Consider the following 17,841-nt stretch of genomic DNA (forward strand, 5'->3'; position numbering starts at 1 on the left):
ATTTAAGTGCATTCCATCCCATCCAATTTGTCAGGTACGTTTATGCTTCCATTACTGTAGGAGTTACATACTCAACCTGAATAGAAACAAGATTTCATGAATGATTTCAGTCATCTGTGTTTGTAAGAAGCTGTGAGCAGCAACACACAGGATGTTGGTGTTTTAAGTGCTCTTGGTTTGCCTGCACGGGGAAATCAGTGTACAATAAGCAGCTACATGAATATGGAGCACAACAGCCACATCACACCCACGCATCACACAGAAACACTTGACAAACAAAAGACTGAAGCAGCGTAATTCACTTTCAGGGCAGAGTAAGGCTACACTGCATAAAGGCACTTTCAGAGTACACTAATTGTGTACTCCATCCCTACCCAGAGAATTAGAGGAGCTAGAATTCTGCAAGGACACAGTCTAGTTTATTGTTTACTCACTGCATTAGAAAACTTGCTTTGGACAATTACAGTGACCACCTGGTCTGAGCTCACACCACAGCATATAAAAATTTCAAGGCGTAATTTCAAACTTAAAACATACAAGGTTTAAATCTCATTCCTTGCCATAGCTACATGGGACAAAATTCTTAGTCTGGCAGGTGATTCCATAAAGCCCTTCCCTTCTCTTTTCTCATGATGAGAAGCCATCATTCATGACTTATGAATGATACATCGAACCACTGCAAAACTGATCTGTTCTCTTCTTCAGTGAGCGGATAAGCCACATAAGGAGTGTAGAGATGCCCGTCTGAAACTGGCAACATACAAACGCTGCAGTCCCGTATATGTGTATTTAGACACAGCTTTGCTGAAGACAGAGCCATCTGCATCCCGTTAATCTTAGCTGAATTTGATTCACAGATCAGATTGATTATCTAGTTTCTTATTTGCTTCATACAAGTTCTCTACAGACATTAGGTATCAATTAATCTAGATATTTAATTGGCAGAGGTACACCAATCAGTGGCAGAGTGAATATCAGAGGAGAAAAATAGTATTTTCACTGAAGTAACTGTATTCACATAGCACAAATCCTCAGAGGCGGACCAGAGTCAAAAGTCCAATTATCAAAAGGTACCTGCAGGGAAAGTGAACCTGATCTGCCAATTAAATTAGCCAACAAGGATTTGTTAGCCAAAGAGTGTTCAGCACATGAGAAAAGGAAAAAGAGATATATAAGCCAGGAATGGTAGGAAAGTGCATAATTATGCAACAGTTTGTTCTAGACGTACATCTATCCCCATTCTGAACAGTACCACACTATCTCTTTTTTGTTCTGGTAACATACGACAACACCGTACGTCTCAGGACTCACACGCCGTTATTATTTAGCCGTATTTCATAAATACATCTTCATTTAAATGTCTGATAAGCATATGTAAAGATGTGACTTTCCTCACTCTACAGTAAAAGGCAGCTAAATCTAATCATGACCTGTACTTAAACGAGTAAGGCAGCAGGCATGCAAGCAAGAGTCTGAACTTACCACTTTTAGGAGTTATATAGTAGCTGACACTTTGCATTTATACTTGTGAATACAAGATTAAAACAAAAGCCAAACATTTCAAGGGAAAAACAAAACAAAAATTAAGACAAAACACCTGTTCAGGCACCATCAAACACCACTAAATTCCCTGGAGATGTGAAGGTCACTCCATGGAAGGTTTGTTAAGAACACATCCACTGAGCTCTGTAATAGTGATTCTCCACATTTCTCTCATGCTCCCTATCGAATGATAGTCAAAGCTATTTATTATGCCTCACAACACCCCTGTGAGGTAGGTAAGTAGCGTATACTGAGGTAGAAAGGAAGCAATTTGTTCAAGGCGGCATAGCAAATCAGAGGCAAAAATCAGGAACAGAACCCAAAAGACCCAGTTTCTAGTTATCTTATTCCATTGCTAGACAATTCTGTCTTCTTTATGGGATCGTAAAGTTACATTTTCCTAAGAAAAAGAGATCTTATGTACTGGAACAAAAGGAGGATAGTTACACAATGCTCAGATCAAACTTACCTTACCAGTGCATCTGGTTTGCTTAGCTGGTTATTAGGAATACAATTTTCCATTAAGTCCTTATGTGTGCTTGGGCTCTTGCTAGCACACTTCTGTTTTTTCTCATTTTTAGTAGATGAGGAAGGGATGCTCCCATTAGTTGCACTGTGACTGCGAGGCGAGGAGTTCACAACTCCACTGACGTTTTTGTAATTTTTGGATGAGGCAGTGCATGAGTCCTCTTTTAAGAGGTTTTCTGTACTTCCTACAAGATCATTATTTAATCTTTTACTATTGATATGGTTTTCCATATATTCAATTTCTTGTATTTTAGAGTCTACAGGTTGCAAAATATTGTTATTTATTCCAAGGTTGTGTTTCTTCGCATCCTTGTCCTTTTCTTTCCCTTTTTCTCTATATTCTAGCTCTGGCAATGTTGCAGATATTTTTTTATTGGCTGGAATGCCTCCATTGTGCTGCAAAAGTATTGAGGAATCCATATCAGATAATCCTTTGGCTGCTGCAATACCAAAATAAAAAAAAATACTTAGTTCATTAAATCAATCAATACCGTGACATACAATACACATCAAGTGTTTCTGCAGAAACCAGTCATTATTAGAGTCTATCTAGCAAAGAAAATAAGAAGTGACATGGTATTGTAAGACTTTTTTCACATTATAGGCAGGAAACAGTAACCAAGGGATTTAATAATAAATACTAGTGCTTCATAGAGCACAGACTGACTAGATTGATGCAGTTGCTAATAAAGAACTAAACAGTGAGAACATAATTCATTTCTACTGTCATACTAACCACTGCCAAAATAATTTTATTTCTGGCTCCTCTGTTTCTGAGTTCACTGTACTTTCATCAGAACAACATGGACTAAAGAAGCTCTTCCTTAGCAGGCTTTTATTTTTTTCCTTTTTAAATAGCAGCTAATAGCAAACACATTAAGTAATGAGTATAACTTGCCTTCCTCTGCCTCCCTCTCTTGCCTCTGTAGCATCTGCTGCTCTGGGGGCAGAGCTTGCTGGAGAAGCTGCATGTAGAACTCGTTCTCTTTCTGCACTTCTTTTTGTTTTCTTAAACGCATTTTGTAGCTGACGTAACTTTTAAAGCCAAAGCCCAAAGTCACAACAGGGTACCCAATACTAAGAAAAAAACCAACATTATTATCCAAATTTAATAATACCGAATTAATACATTATAATAAATTATATGGCTGTGAAAGTATCTGGGTTACAACTTCTTGTAGAAAATTATATATAAAACATTTTTTGCTGTACTACAGTAAAGCTACAGTTCAGAAACATAAGCACCTCTTTATCAAGATAAAATTACAGTTCCTTATAGACAACAATTAACTGTAGCATAGATTAAAGGATTATGACAATACAATTGCACTATGCATAGCGAAGACAGCTTTTAGATAGGCACCAGACTAGGAATTATGCATCTTTTAAGAAGATAACAGCCAAATGTAGCAGAAACTCCCAAGTTTTTGTTACAAAAGGGCCATGTAATATATTAAGACATTAAACCGGGAAACGTGTTAACAACATTCACCCAGAACTCAGTGAAAGGTGAAAGCAGTCCTTAGCCCCATCCTTTCACACTCAGAAATTAAGAGCAGATCCCTTTTCCACCACTCTTTAAAGCTGAGACAAACAGTGGTTCTCCAAAACACCGCCACTGCGATACCTTCTCACTGCACCACAGGCTGAGAAACAGGAGCTTGAGAAGGCGCTGGAACATACAGCGTTGGGGCTACTACATTACAGGGAGGGGGGGATCACGGCTGCGAGCCAAAGTGCCACCACCCGCACCTGGTACAACGAGAAGTGACCCTGGAGGTAAAGCCTCAATAGCCATCTGCCACTCAATGATGGCCATCTCATCTGTGGGCAACAAACTGCCTTTGGAAATCCCTTGTTTAGGAGACTGACCTTGAGCTGTAAGTGAAAAACATCTAATCTCTAAACTTAGTTCTTCCACTTATCTTACTGACAGATAAGATACGAAGAATTTCACTTTCAGCCCGACTTTGCTGTTCCATTTGTTGATGGGGATGACAGAAGCGTAACAGAACTTCGGAATTATTTTTTTGCGTATCGCCTTCATCACACAGAATTTAAGTATTCTTATTAGTCTATGACAACTGCACCAATAAACTAGCATGATTTGTTAGCATTCTGTATTTATTAACAACAATAACCAAAAGAGCAAGCAACCCTGGATAAAAATAAATATATCTTTGACAATTTTAACAAAGCACAGTGAAGTTGCATTTTAAACACTGAAAGTATCCTAGATCAGGGGAAAACTCACAACGCAGGTGACTATTAACCATTAAAATCTTCTCATTCTTTGATCAGTAATAGCACTGTGCAGATTGCATTTCTAAGCAAGCTGCCAGAATGCAAGCATCATTTGCATATGCATCTGACATTATCTCTGCCAATGCTTCTTTTGTAATACTGTGTAAAGCCAGCTGTAGCTACAGTTCTAACACTCTGATGACAAGCTGAAATGTTTGCATCCAATTCAGCGGCAGAAAGACCTTTCTTCACAGCTCCTAAAGTGCTTTTGTAACCTATTATAGAATTCAATTAGTGTTTAAGGGGTTTATTGCACAATGTAGGCAATATAAATTAAAATGACAGATGTCTAATTTATTGGAGGCTGTATCACAGGGAACTGGACCAAATGTCTCCAGGAGAAACAGGACACATTTTAAACATAGCCTGGTCAATGCATACTACACCAAAAACTTGTGGAATAAAAGTGCATTTCTTCCAGATATGGATACTCTGTAGTTAAGTCTTTTGCCTGAAGCCACTCTTACCACTTCCAAAGAAGTGGTGTAATAAGTAGTGTTTTTTATTTTTTGTCACAATTTTCAACCTGAAGCTTATTCACTTACTCTGGTGAATAATGAAATCAGATGCTCATGAGAACTCTGCTTGTTGGAGGGGAAAAAAAGAGGAGTGCTTTGTTACAGAAGAAGAGTTTTCATAACGGGATACATAAATTATTAGTGAAACTGTTTTTTTGCTACTTTTACCATCTATTCATCACATGAATACAAAATTTGTAAACTGATGACAAGAACCGTCAAGAAATGCTAGGAATATCCATGCTACAAATTCCCTACAGCTCACAAGCCCTGAATCTTCAGAAAAGTTGCACTTGGTCAATGTTTAGCATACGTTGTTCATGGAATATTTAATGACAGACATGCGAGGGGAGAACTGCAGAGCCAAACCCTGAACCAAAATAAAAAGCCCTGAATATTAAATTCCCCGGTGAAATAAAGGTTAATAAGAAAAGGGGGGGAGGATGGGACCCAAACCCAAACACTTACCAGTGTGCTGCAAATGGACGACACAGATCTACATGGAAGTTTTTTAAATCTTTAAATCTAATGGCTGCTTCAATATAAACGAAAAGTATCCACAGTGATACTGTTGGTAAGCACACACCCCTCTCTATTGAGAGAAGAGAAAAAGATAAACACCTTAGTAACATATTACAAGCAGCAAATATTTTAACATTATTTTTAAAACATCCCAGAAGTCAAGGGAAATTTTCAGACAAGACATATAGAGAGTTGTAAGAGGGTTTTGTCAGAATAAGATATCTAGGATGTCTTTATTTTAAACCAACTCTTAACTTTTGTCTCCTTATCTTGCTTAATTACTTTTATAAGGCATCAGTGAAAAATAACAGATGCACAGCTAATGAAATAGCTTGGCACAAAACGTATACAGAGAGGGAACACAAATGGAAGAAATTGCAGAAGATGAGGTAATGTTACAGCTTATGATCTTTGAGTCAGAAGTGGTAAGCTTGGACTACTTTTTCACTCCAAGTTAGGTATATCTTGGTAGCAGCAGTGAAAAGATCAGCTGAGAAAACAGTAAGCACAGTACTAGTTACTCCATATACAGTAATGCAGACCACAGCCTGCGACTCCAAACTCGACATCAGGGGCACACCGAGGATACTGTATTGATTTCTCACTCCAGCACTACTGGTGAGAATGTAAAATAGTAGCCAAGCAAAACTAAGGTCTTAAACCTCTTGGCCAACAGAAAACACCACTCTTGCTTGCAATATAGCCACCGTACGTTTCCACAAATCAATTCCAGTTACAAGTTACACAAGTTTCATAAAAATAAACAAAGTTCTTGATTACATACTGACATCAACATATTGTGTGGTGGTTTGGAAACAGGTCTCAAATTTGAAACTAGAAAGATAATTACTCTGAGACCGTGATGTTATTTACTGTGGTCTCTAATTTGGTCTCTCTTGAATAGCTGCACTCGGCGTAAATGAGAAACCTACAGCAGAAACCGTCAGCTAAAAGGGGCTCAACATTTCAGTTAGGTAGACATAACACCTAAAAAGATCATAACTTCCAAAAAACCCCCAACAACCAACAACCCAAACAAGTTTCCATCAACTTAGATAAGCATTTAAAAAGAAGAATCTCTAAGTTTGCAGTGAATTAAAATATTAAACAAGCTCAATAGTTATAGTTAAAACAGGCCCATGAGGTTTTTCTGTTAGGGTTTCTAAACATCAACCCTGAGAGCAGCTTCAGATAACACTTTAACATATTAATACAATCCTAAAAATAACTCCAGATTTTAAATTGGGCAACAACTGATTTGATGTATCTTCCATTAGCTCCCACATTGTCATTATTACAAATGACTAACTCATCAGAAAGATGACTGCTTTCACCAGTAAGCTGAGAAATGATCCAAGCTATCCTGCAAATTCTCGTGATCTGATGGCAACTCTAACACAAAATATTAGAAAAGACCCAAATCCCAAGACTCGGGCGGTGAAAAGTTACCTCTAAAAAATAAAGTTTTATTTCTAAAATTTTTTGATTGAGGGAAACACATATATGTAACCTATATCAAGTATTAGTGCTCACGTAAACTAAACCACCTCCCCCGAGTCCAACTGCTGCCCCAGAACACTGGGATTTATTAAAACAAACTCAAACAAAGATTAAAAAAAAAGGCTGGGAGCAGGGAGATTTCTCCATACATGTCTCAAACTGTTGGGGCAGCCATTGATATTATTAGCCTTTTTGCTCAGAAACTAAATCCAGCTGACACAAAGATTTGAATAATACAAACTTAAACTATGATAATATCAAAAATTAACAGCACACTAATCGACTGGTAGGAAGAATGTAACACTTTCACAAACTTTTTATATGAGCTTTGTATTTATTGAATTCCTGCAGAACTGTTTTGGAGTCAGAAAAATATATATATATATTTTTACTGCTTTGGAATTCCTGTTTATACACCTTCAGTTCCACTGGTCAAGCTTTAGTGATTACTGCAAGGTGCACGCAGACATGTACCCAGTGCAAATCAGCATACTCATGAAAGCAAAAGAACATTTTTGTAACTGTAACAAAACTGCATTAAAACAAATGTGGTAACAAATAGAAGAGGGTTTCTGTGTATTACTAAAAGCTGTAAGATATATATTCAAATCAGTAAATTGTAAATAAAGAATAGCAACCTACCTGTGTGCCAGACATACTGTACCCAAACATACGTGCTGGCAGCAAAAAACAGCCATTGTATTGGTATGAAGAGCAGACATATTATATTTGATGTGAATGCTACACAAACAAAAAACACTGAAAAGGCCTAAAAGAAAGGAGGGGTGAGGGAAAAAGAAAAGTGTATTGGTTTATTTCAGCAAATATTACCAGTTTATTAATGGTGACATCACAATGATTTCAACACAGAAACACTAGTGTTGTTTATAGAAATGCCAAGAAATGGAGCAGTCTAGCCAACGAAAGTAGAAACTTCGCCAATTAAGAGAGAACAGGCACAACTTGAGAATTTGTGCCCATCCACTCTTCCAACAAGTCTCCAAACAGCTGTATTTATTCCTTATTATTTTGTTTGCAGACTTTCATTTCATTTACACTGTTGATGTAGTATTATCATTACTATATTCTCCTTCTGGAAAAAAAACCCCAACCAACCAGCAGTGTCATTTACTCTCTAAAAGACTAGTAAACATCTAAACAGGCAAGTGCTTCTGTTTTATTTTAAAGAAAACTGTTATATAGGGATCTACACCAATTCACTAATCTCAGGAATTCAAACAATATTTTCCTATGGTGAAAAATTGATAGTTGTACATTTCACTTCCACTTGCCAGAGATAAAAATAGGCAGTCAGAGAAAAGAGACTTAAGCCCAGGTCACCCCGTCACTTAAAAATTCCTCCTCTTTGGAAGATTAACATCAGTGCCGTTAGATTATAGTTGTATAACATGGAACAGGTCCTGAAGCTTTGCGGGATTTCCCTACAAAGGGACAGTAATTTTGTGCTATACTTACCAAACCTTGGTATCTGAAGGAATCGTAAACACTCCTGATGAAGAGCCAGAATGGCCACAGATACTCAAATCTGAACTCCAGGACAAAATCTGCCAACAGTACGAGGGCCCACACTACCAGGAACTTCAGATACAGGAAAGTACTATTGAAATAAAAAAGGTAACTTCAGGTCAGTATTTCCAATAGAGATAATTTCTTCTTTTTTTTTTTTTTTAATTAAAAATTCAGGAATAAAAACTATAGACCATTATAACACAGATAAGAAAACTTCATGCAAAATAATTGTACAAAATAAGTTGGTTTATTACTACATTAAAATCAGACCTGGTCTAATGAAATTAATGATATTTAACTGCATTTGCTTTTGAAGTGGCAAAGAAACCGAAGGCTCGCTGCTCTTGCATGGCATTCAGCAACAATCCCCCTTTAGCTTTCCAGCACATTTTTACAAAGTGAAGTCTTGCCAACAGGTATGCTGTCATAGCTGAAACGTTTCTCTCCTAGTTTGCACTCTTGTACTCGGAGCTCAGAAATTTCTGTGTTCCCTTTCCTCATGTTCACTTATTTTCCACATTTAACACAGACAAACTACAACAGCAATAAACTGAGATATCTTTTAAGCCTATAACTATAGATATTAGGAGGACTGTTTTGATACTGAGTTGTCAGTGTTTTATTTGAAAACATCCATATTAAAGTAAATGCATCCATAGAAAACCCCAACCAATAACAACCACCAACAGAAACAGAAGCACATGAGGCTTGAGACCAGGCAGTCGTAACTTCTACTTTTTAAAAAATTATTTCAAAGCCACATTCCCTTATTATTAGCCCTGCATTTTGACCATTGATGATCCTTCTTGGCTACAGAACTCAAAATATTTTGAGATCATATCTAACTAACACAGGAGCACTTGAAGGATGAGCCCAATCCATCCTGTGGAAAAGGAGGAAGTAAAATCCCTTTTCTCCCCAGACCCAGCACCCAGGGATCTAGTATGCTACTCCAGCTCCCCAGAACACAACTACCTGGTTGCACGGTATTGGGTTATAACAAAGGTGGGGTTTTTTAATAGGATTTTATTTTTTAAAGTCAAGGGGCAGTTTTCCCTTTTAGTAACTTATTTTTCCTTCCCTATCATACTGCCAACAAAACCAGTAGAACTTTGCCCTGGAATGTTTACTGGTAGGCTGCCAACAGTTTGCATGCACAGTGCCAGGTAGGGTCAAGTTTCTGCACCCTTCATGGACACACGGCTTTTTTAGGAAGTTGTTCAGAGCTTCAGAGAAGATACGAAACAGAAAACTTCTATGAAAAGTCTGAAGTACCAACAAGAGTACGTAGAGGCCAATGAACTACTTGTTCAATTACCACTCACATTACTTGTCACATGAGGTCAACTTCCAAACCTCATGACTTGGAAAACACGTTGAGTTCTTCCAAATCGCAATTTAATTGCATGTGCCTGAAAGTTGTCGCTTATCAACTGGCCTGGCCCTATAGCTTCCCCCAGTGGAGGAGTTTTTGCTTAGTTTTCTCACTTACTGTATGCTAACAGGCTCTCCCTTAAAAGCCCAATGCTAAGGTTTTCACTGTCACTAGACCCCCTGAAGGGAATTGCTTCAGTGGAAATCCTGACATAAATGCTCTCCCATGTACTAACATGAGTACCTGCTCTAAATTCACACAAACTAAAGAAAGACTTCATAGAAAATACATTTTTGAAGTCTGAGACAAATAAGCAACTATTCCTATATTTAACCAACCTCAGCCCCCGCCCACCTTTTTAAATGTTCTGTATCTGGAGATTAATGAGACTGAAAAAAAATGCAAATAAAGAGGCTACAGAAGCGCTTTAATGGAAACAAAATTAATAACGCATACACTTAGAAGAGTTGAGGTACTGCTTTTTTCAGTTTTTACAGAACCATCGCCACTTAGTCAAAAATTACTCCTTGAGAATGAAAGTACAGTATAAATATTTAAAAAAAACAACCAACCAAACCAACCCACAACAAAATAAACCCCACAAAAAAGCCTTAAATGATCATGCTTGCCCTGGTAGACTATGCTTGCATATGCTGCTGTTCTCTATTTAAAGTTTTGATCTTCAACAGAAATTTGTAAAAAGCAACTGCATTCAGAGAATACTCAGACATAAAAGGTGACAGACATTGGGGTATGCGGTCACCACTGTGTTCATTTTGACCACGCTGCTGAATTACACATGTGCCGCTCTTAAGATCCAGAAAAATACATAAAGGCACCACATGCAGGCAAACATGATTCTGCCTGTTTCGCTGGAAAAGCAGTTGTGTTGTGTAGGCACTTTCTCCTGGGTTAACATTATGGCTATTGTTTATTTTTCTGCTGCTGAAATCCATAAAGAGACTACATTTTTTCCTAGCAAATTAGGGTTGTCAGAACTAATGCTTTTGAACTGTTAAGTGCCACTCCAAGTTAAAGCATTTGTTGAATAAGAGTTCTGTAATACTGCCATTAAAGTGATTTCTAATATTAAATTCATATCAATCCGAAGGCCATGGTGACATTTACCACCTTTTAAAGTGGAATTGTAACAATATAACATTTGTAATAAGAAGTAGGCTCTTGAATATTGTTGGGAAAACCTAAGTCATCTGAAGGACTGAAAAGCAATTAAGAATTAAATGAGTACAAGACTAAGACACAAGAAAGTTATTTCCTTTTATAAAAGACTTCATCCACTTATGTTGGCCTCAGCATCAAGTTCACTGATGTGCAACGTACTCTACATACATACCTAACTGCATGAGTCCCTGTGCATACACACACTCCTAGAAAATGTTTTAAAGGTTCTATACTCCATCAATTGGATTTTTTTTTTTTTGAACATCAGGACCCCCTGACGCACGCAATTAAAGCATGCAGGACTGCAAAGTCAGAGACTGCAATCCATAACTAAACTCTCTGTTCCAGCTATACAAATCGGTATCGGTAGCAGCTTACAGACATCAGCTCTCTCCTCTAAACAGGCTGGTTTTACAAACTGCTGAGCTTCCACGCTGCCACAGGTACGCACACAGCTGGGCTACAACCAGCTCGGGTGTCGTTGCCGCACACTGCAGTCTGTGGATGGCAATGACTCTTTGTAGGAAGAAGAAAGGAACAAAAATCTCGGCTTCCCTTCTTCCACAGAGGTATGCTGCACACCAAGAGCTGCTGTTCCTGGCGAGCACACAGCTCATCAGTTAATTTACAACTGCTTAGCGAACAGACACCTCTTCAGTGACTGAACACTTAAATTAGCGATAGCTGAAAAACGTCCAGCAAGAATTAAACCCAAAGAAAACGAGGCTAACGGACCTCCTATTTGGACAGGCTAATCACTCTTCTGCTCTTTTGTTTCATAGGACAGATCATTCAAATAAGATCACATGAATGAAATGACTAACAACATTTAGCAGTAACCCTCTTCCCTTTCTCTGTTTTGTACCAGCCACTTCTACTTCATCTTTGCTCTTCAATCCCTCTATTCCTCCCAGACACTGTTCTTCCCTTCAGTGCGCTTCTATTGTTACCTAGTCTCTGTCCCCACTGCGCCTCCCCTCCGATACACTCATCCTACGACTAAGACAGCCGGCGCTCCTTCGGAATCCAGCACCAGCCATTTGGTGCCTGCGAAGCTCTGATAGTCATTGATCTTTCTGGGCACATCCACACATCTCTCCAATGTTGATAGCTGCTGCATCAGTATCCTCACTTACAGATAATATTCGCTTGGTAGAAGTGCCTTCTAACCTCTGTAGCCCTTATATTAGAAAGGCTCAAATATACTCCACGATGCCAATTATAATTCCAAGGTTGTTCTCAACACAGGGGAAGATTGTTGCAGATAAAATACCTAAAATCTGGGTTATCCAATTTTCTGACACATGTCAAGAAATCTGACTTCACTGAGCTGACAGAGGTTTAAAGAGGACAGGGCTTTCCCTATAAAACTAGCATATGGCATCTAATCTTGTAGGGTAATACAAGACAAGGGGGAAGGATGGACACATTCATGAGAAGAGCAGGGTACTGAAAGGAAAGAAGCAGTGATTACAGTGCTGCAAATTCTGTGAAAGGTCAATTGACTGCTAATGCATACTGAATATAAAGATTTATTCATAACCCATCAGCGACTGCACTCCCCCTCCGAATTTTCAAACAAATAATTTTCCTCCATATTCTTCCCTCCCCCCCGGCAAGTGCCAGATTCCATTTCTTTTTTCTTTTTTTTATCCTCCTTTCCCCCCCTCCCTTGTTCTTTGTTCTCTTTTTACTGCCCCACAGAAACAGATACTGTGCCTGCTGTAAGGTAAAAAATAGATTTGAAAAATCACTAGAAAAAAACCCAATTATGTACCCAAAATCCAAACTGGTAGAAAATTAAGCCTCTATTCTGTCCCACTATTATCAGCAAGTCCCAAAGGCTGGAAAGTGAATCGTAACAGAACTGATGCCATGCTTTGTTTTGCAGCCTGACTCACACAATGGAGTGGAAGGCATCTTGAGGATGGCAGGGCACCAAATGCAGAGGTAGGCTTTAGAAAGGTGAAGTTTAGCATGTGCATGAAACTACCAAATAGTCACCAACCACCATCTCAAGGTTACTCATCCAATGCCAGACAGAACACTGGAGATGCCAACTGAGCATCACCAGAGATTTTCAAATAAAAAAAGCTTTATCTATGTAAGCACACAAACATGTATGTAAGATTACTACTACCAGGGGGCAAAAAAGTAATACAGAATGAACACAGCAGGCACACAAGAGCGAAAACATGACTGCTGGGATGTGGTACGCATATTGGACACTATTATGTAAAATAATCACCAACTAAATTTTTGAAAAGAAGTGTAAAGAATCCCAGGAAACCTCCCTGACTACTTATTCAGTGTCTTGATATGGCATAGAATATATCAATCACTGAACTATAGAAATGTAAGTAAAGGAAGACAAAATAGAAAACTCTTACAGTAATTCCAGAAGCAAGCATAATAGATCACTGAACCACAGGCATATAATCAGCAATCAGTATTGTAGTACTGAAACAAGAGAAACTGTTAGACCACTGTGGTAACTCAGCTGAAAACACCAGAGACCAGAACACATCAAATAAAGGTAGAGGAATTGTAGTGTGCAGGGAATGAAAGTCACTGGCAAGGGGAAGCAATATTACATGTACCATTGGGGCTGACACAGTAGAACATGTTTAAATGTAAGCTAGATTAGATTTGAGACCTGAATTTAAGTTAAACTCATAAAAGGTAGGACTGCTGTTTTGCTGCAGACCTCCAGGGCAGGCTGAGAATAAAGTGTTTTTCCCCATATAGGAAGCTTATAAAAAAAGTGCCAGAGTAAGTCAGTAGGAAGAATCATTATGGATTTATTTAAAAAAAAAAAAAAAAAAAGAAAAAAAAAAGAAAAAGCCTAAAAAAAAAGGCAAAAGAAAAAAAGAAGGCCACATTCCTGGAGTTAGTAATGAACTGTTCTTCCTTAAAGTTTATTTGGCTGTCAGCAGAGTCAAAACCCAAGTCCTTGGAAATCAGCCATATCAGAAGTTGGGTGGCATGCAGAACCACATGAGTACCTCAACAAAGGGATCACGGTATCGAGAAACGCTGCCCAGCACGAGATGCCCAGGGGCACCGAGTGCCTTTATGCCATCACTGGGTATCTCAGTAACCACTTGGAGATTACCGACACATACACATCCTCCCAGGCATTTGCTTGGCTGCCAGCCCAGGTAATGCCTGTGATAAAGGGCAACATATATAGAGGGCTAAAAAAATTCTTATTCTATAGGAATATGCAGTGTTTGAGGTCTATTGTCAGGAAATCCATGATACACAGTGTAAGTCGGCTGGTGTGACCGCCTGAGTTAAGCCAGTAACATAAGGAATTCATCCTGAAACTTAACCAGCTACAAGATTGGTACCAAGTGCCAATATGACTCAGGAGAGCCAAAACAAGCAGTATCAGCAGTAAAGCTGAAGGATTCTAAATAGATCAAGGATGAGGACTAGCAAGACTTAGAAACAAGCAGTAACAAGTAAACTTTAATTGCTTAACTGATGACAAGCTGCAATGAATACTTCAATTAACAATTAACGTTGCACAGTGTCAAAGGTATAAGATGTTAATCACTCCAGCATTGTAAAACAATGGCAACTGATAGCTTAAAATGTGAAGAGGCCAAGTTTTAAACGGACATTGTGGAAAAAACCAAGAGATTTCACGATTCCTACCATTAGTTTGTTGGGTTTAGAGATCTACTGAAAGCACAGTTATGTTTTAACTATAATAACGTACTCTCCCCAGACACTGTAATACTTCTAAATAGCACAAGTCTTCATTATGCTTGCACATAATATTAGATTGGGATTCATCAGGTTTTTCGGAGTACAAGTAGCAATATTCACTTGAAACTGTGACACTGCACCACTGGCATTCAAGGCTTCAGTCACAGTACACAGGAGCAAAGCTGCTAACGGCAGCGCTGGCATGCCGTGTTACATGGCACTCACACACAGCCTGAAGTACCTTAGAGCTGTAGGTGGTGAGTAAAACTAAACTGGAAGGAAAAAAGGAGTAAAAAAGGCAGGAAGCGGAACAAAGGAAAAACAGCAGAATGGAAAAAAGCAGTCTAAAGAAGAACAGGGAGGACAACTGTTAAAAATTTGGTGGGGAAGGGGTAGGGGAGAAGATTCGTCAGGAATAACTTTGAAAGCATTTGTGAAGGGCTGCGGCCAAAGAGTCCATTTAATTCAGGTAGTGAATGTTGGGGAAAGTAAAGAGCTACAGATGTAAAATTTCAAATAAGAAAGGCTGTGAACCCTTAGATCAACTTGTTAAAAAAGATGCTGCAGAAGTTGGCAAAAAAATTAACATTCAGGGAGACAGGATATACACATTTTTTCAATGCAACCCAGGATTTTACATTTCTAACTCTGTTCTGTGACTAGAAATTATTTTTCTATCACTTCTTATAACACACTTCAGATTTACATGTCATGAACCCTGCCACCAGAGTTTTACTGCAGGATAATTCCTTCATTGCTTTACCTGCTCCAAAACGCTGCAGCTTTGCAGCTCTCAACTACACTCACATGTGTCTTATTAGTGAACAGCTGTGTCTAGCTCAGCATTGAAAGAGGAGAGGGAACAAGGATGGGAAGATTGGTCTTAATTTAAAAAGCAAACAAAAATCCTACAGGAGTTGAGTAACTCAATCATACTGTTTGTTCAGCCTAGCTGCTTTGCTTATAGAACTATGATGCTGCCTACTGATAACTGTATTTACTGGGTTTGTGTAAGCTGATGGTAACAATTAAGATAAGTTGAGTAAATAACTGTAGTAATTACAAGAATTTAGAATTCTAAAGTTATATGAGAAGCTACCTGTTTGAATTATGGGAGGCAGAGAAAAAAAAGGAAGGAGAGCAAAAGAAATGAGCCACAATCCGTGTAGAAGTACCTCTTGCTGGTTAAATTTCCCAAGAGGCAAGCCTTCACACTATCTTCTCTTTTCTTTCTGTGGGACAATACTTTGAAGCCACCGACTACTGTTTATCAAAATGTCATGTGAAACAACGGCTAAAAATCCTACTTCTGAACTAAAGCATTCCAGGAGAAGTTAGTACAAGAAGCCAGATGTCTGTCTCAGCTGTTCACACAACTACAACAGCTCTACATGCTGAACGCACTCATCATCTGGTGATCTTATCATCTTTTTCTGGTCTCCCCTACTTCTCTCACCCCATGTTTCCAGCCAGTCACCTCAAAGATAATTGAGAGCACGTGATTTTGAATTACTTTTGAAAACTAAGTAGTTATATAAGGATTTGCTTATATTTTGATTCTTTTCCTAAGACTAGTCATCTTAAATAGAACTTCTAAGCAGGGGATGTTTTTTTCTTTAACATTCCAAGCACTATTTTCTCAAAACCCAAGTCTCTACAGCAACAAGATATTCTCCACTCTCGCGCAGATTCACTACAACTAGAATAAGCACTATATTGTGACAATTTTGTTACAGTCAGACCTCACTTACCAACTGTTTCCCTTAGCAAAGGTTAACATCTGCATTATATGAGCTTGCTCGATTCCAGCCACTGCATCTATAAACCTCAAATGAACTAGAAACGGAGATGGGATGCTACACTTACTACAACTTTCAAAAGCCAGCTTCCCAGCCCCTACTAAAACAGAACTCCTCTTTATTCAGAAATATATAATTATTGTATTTCATATAAAATTTGGTATACTTAGTTACTCAGGAGGGCAGAGCTCTAAAATACTCTTTGAAATATGCTCCCAACAAGCAGAACATTTCGGAATCTGTGTTCCGGTGCGTCCTGCGTGTGGAAGCATGCCTTTATTCCAAGACACCGATGAGGTACGTCCCGTGCCTGGGAACGTGGATCCCACTTCATGACATTCCGCAGGTCAGAGGCGAGCCAGACACCGGCCGCGTTTCCCCCACCCTCCGTCCTGCTCCAGCCGTTACCCCCCTGCACCTATCGCTCCCACACGCTCCCACTGCAAAGGCCACGACTCAGGGCCCTTCACCGCCACCTGAAGCCGCAGTTTCTCAGCCCGAGCGTGAGGGGCTGCCGCCCGCCCGCCGCAGGCCCGGTGCCGGCCTGCGCTGCCGCACCGCCGCTCAGCGCCTCGGGGGGAACCCAGACGTGAGGAGCCGCTGGGGACACCTCCCCCGGGAGCCGGGGCGGCGGCGAAGCCCGGCGGGGTGGATAAGCCCGGCGGGGTGGGTGCTCCCGCCGGCTCCTCGCCGCTCCCTGCGAGCGGCGCCGACAGGACCTTGGCCAGCAGCTGCCCCCGCCCCCCGCGCTCCCCCCCGGCCCCGGGGCCCCGGCGCAGCCGGCGGCGGAGCGGCCTAGCGGCGGCGGGACCAGGCCGCGGGGCGGGGCAGCGCCTGAGGGGAGACGGGGGCGCCATGTCGCGCGCGGCCCCCGCTGACAGGGCCGGGGGGGCGGGGCGCCGTGAGGGAACGGGGGTGCGAAGGGACCGGGGGTGCGAGGGGACCTGGCCGGCGCGTCCCCCACCACCACTACCCCACTACCCCGCCACGGCGGCCGCTCGGTACCTGCCGTAGATGCCCTCGGTGATGCGGTTCCGCTTGAGCGGCCGCCGCAGCTTGCTGCAGTCCGCGCTCCGCCGCTTCATCCTCCCGGCCGCCTCCGGCCCGGCCCAGCCCAGCCCGGCCCGGCCGGCCCCGCCGCGCTGCCCGGCCCCGCGCTGCCCCGGCCCGCCCCGCTCACGGCAGCACCATCCGCCCCCGCAGGGGGTTCCTTCGCGCGGGCCTTTTTTTTTTTTTTTCCCTTTTCTTTTTTTTTTTTTTCCCCGGGAAACAAAGAAATAAAAATAATTCCTGGTCCGTCCCTCCCCGCCGCGTCCCCCTGCGC

The 17,841-nt window shown here is 40.6% G+C and overlaps 1 protein-coding gene across 1 annotated transcript in view; it reads right to left on the reverse strand.

Annotated features, from left to right (window-relative positions):
- Positions 1-17,841, reverse strand: part of MACO1 (macoilin 1) — a 29,117-nt gene extending 11,276 nt beyond the window's left edge. Inside the window, exons 1-6 of the mRNA XM_055704599.1 lie at positions 17,523-17,841; positions 8,391-8,532; positions 7,557-7,683; positions 5,361-5,484; positions 2,969-3,147; positions 2,012-2,510 (exon numbers count right to left, since the gene is read on the reverse strand). Of these exons, the coding sequence (XP_055560574.1) occupies positions 2,012-2,510; positions 2,969-3,147; positions 5,361-5,484; positions 7,557-7,683; positions 8,391-8,532; positions 17,523-17,602 (1,151 nt within the window). The 5' untranslated portion in view covers positions 17,603-17,841. The remainder of the gene's footprint in view (positions 1-2,011; positions 2,511-2,968; positions 3,148-5,360; positions 5,485-7,556; positions 7,684-8,390; positions 8,533-17,522) is intronic.

This window comes from Falco cherrug, chromosome 3 (genome assembly GCF_023634085.1).
Source record: "Falco cherrug isolate bFalChe1 chromosome 3, bFalChe1.pri, whole genome shotgun sequence".
In the NCBI taxonomy this organism is placed as follows: Eukaryota; Metazoa; Chordata; class Aves; order Falconiformes; family Falconidae; genus Falco; species Falco cherrug.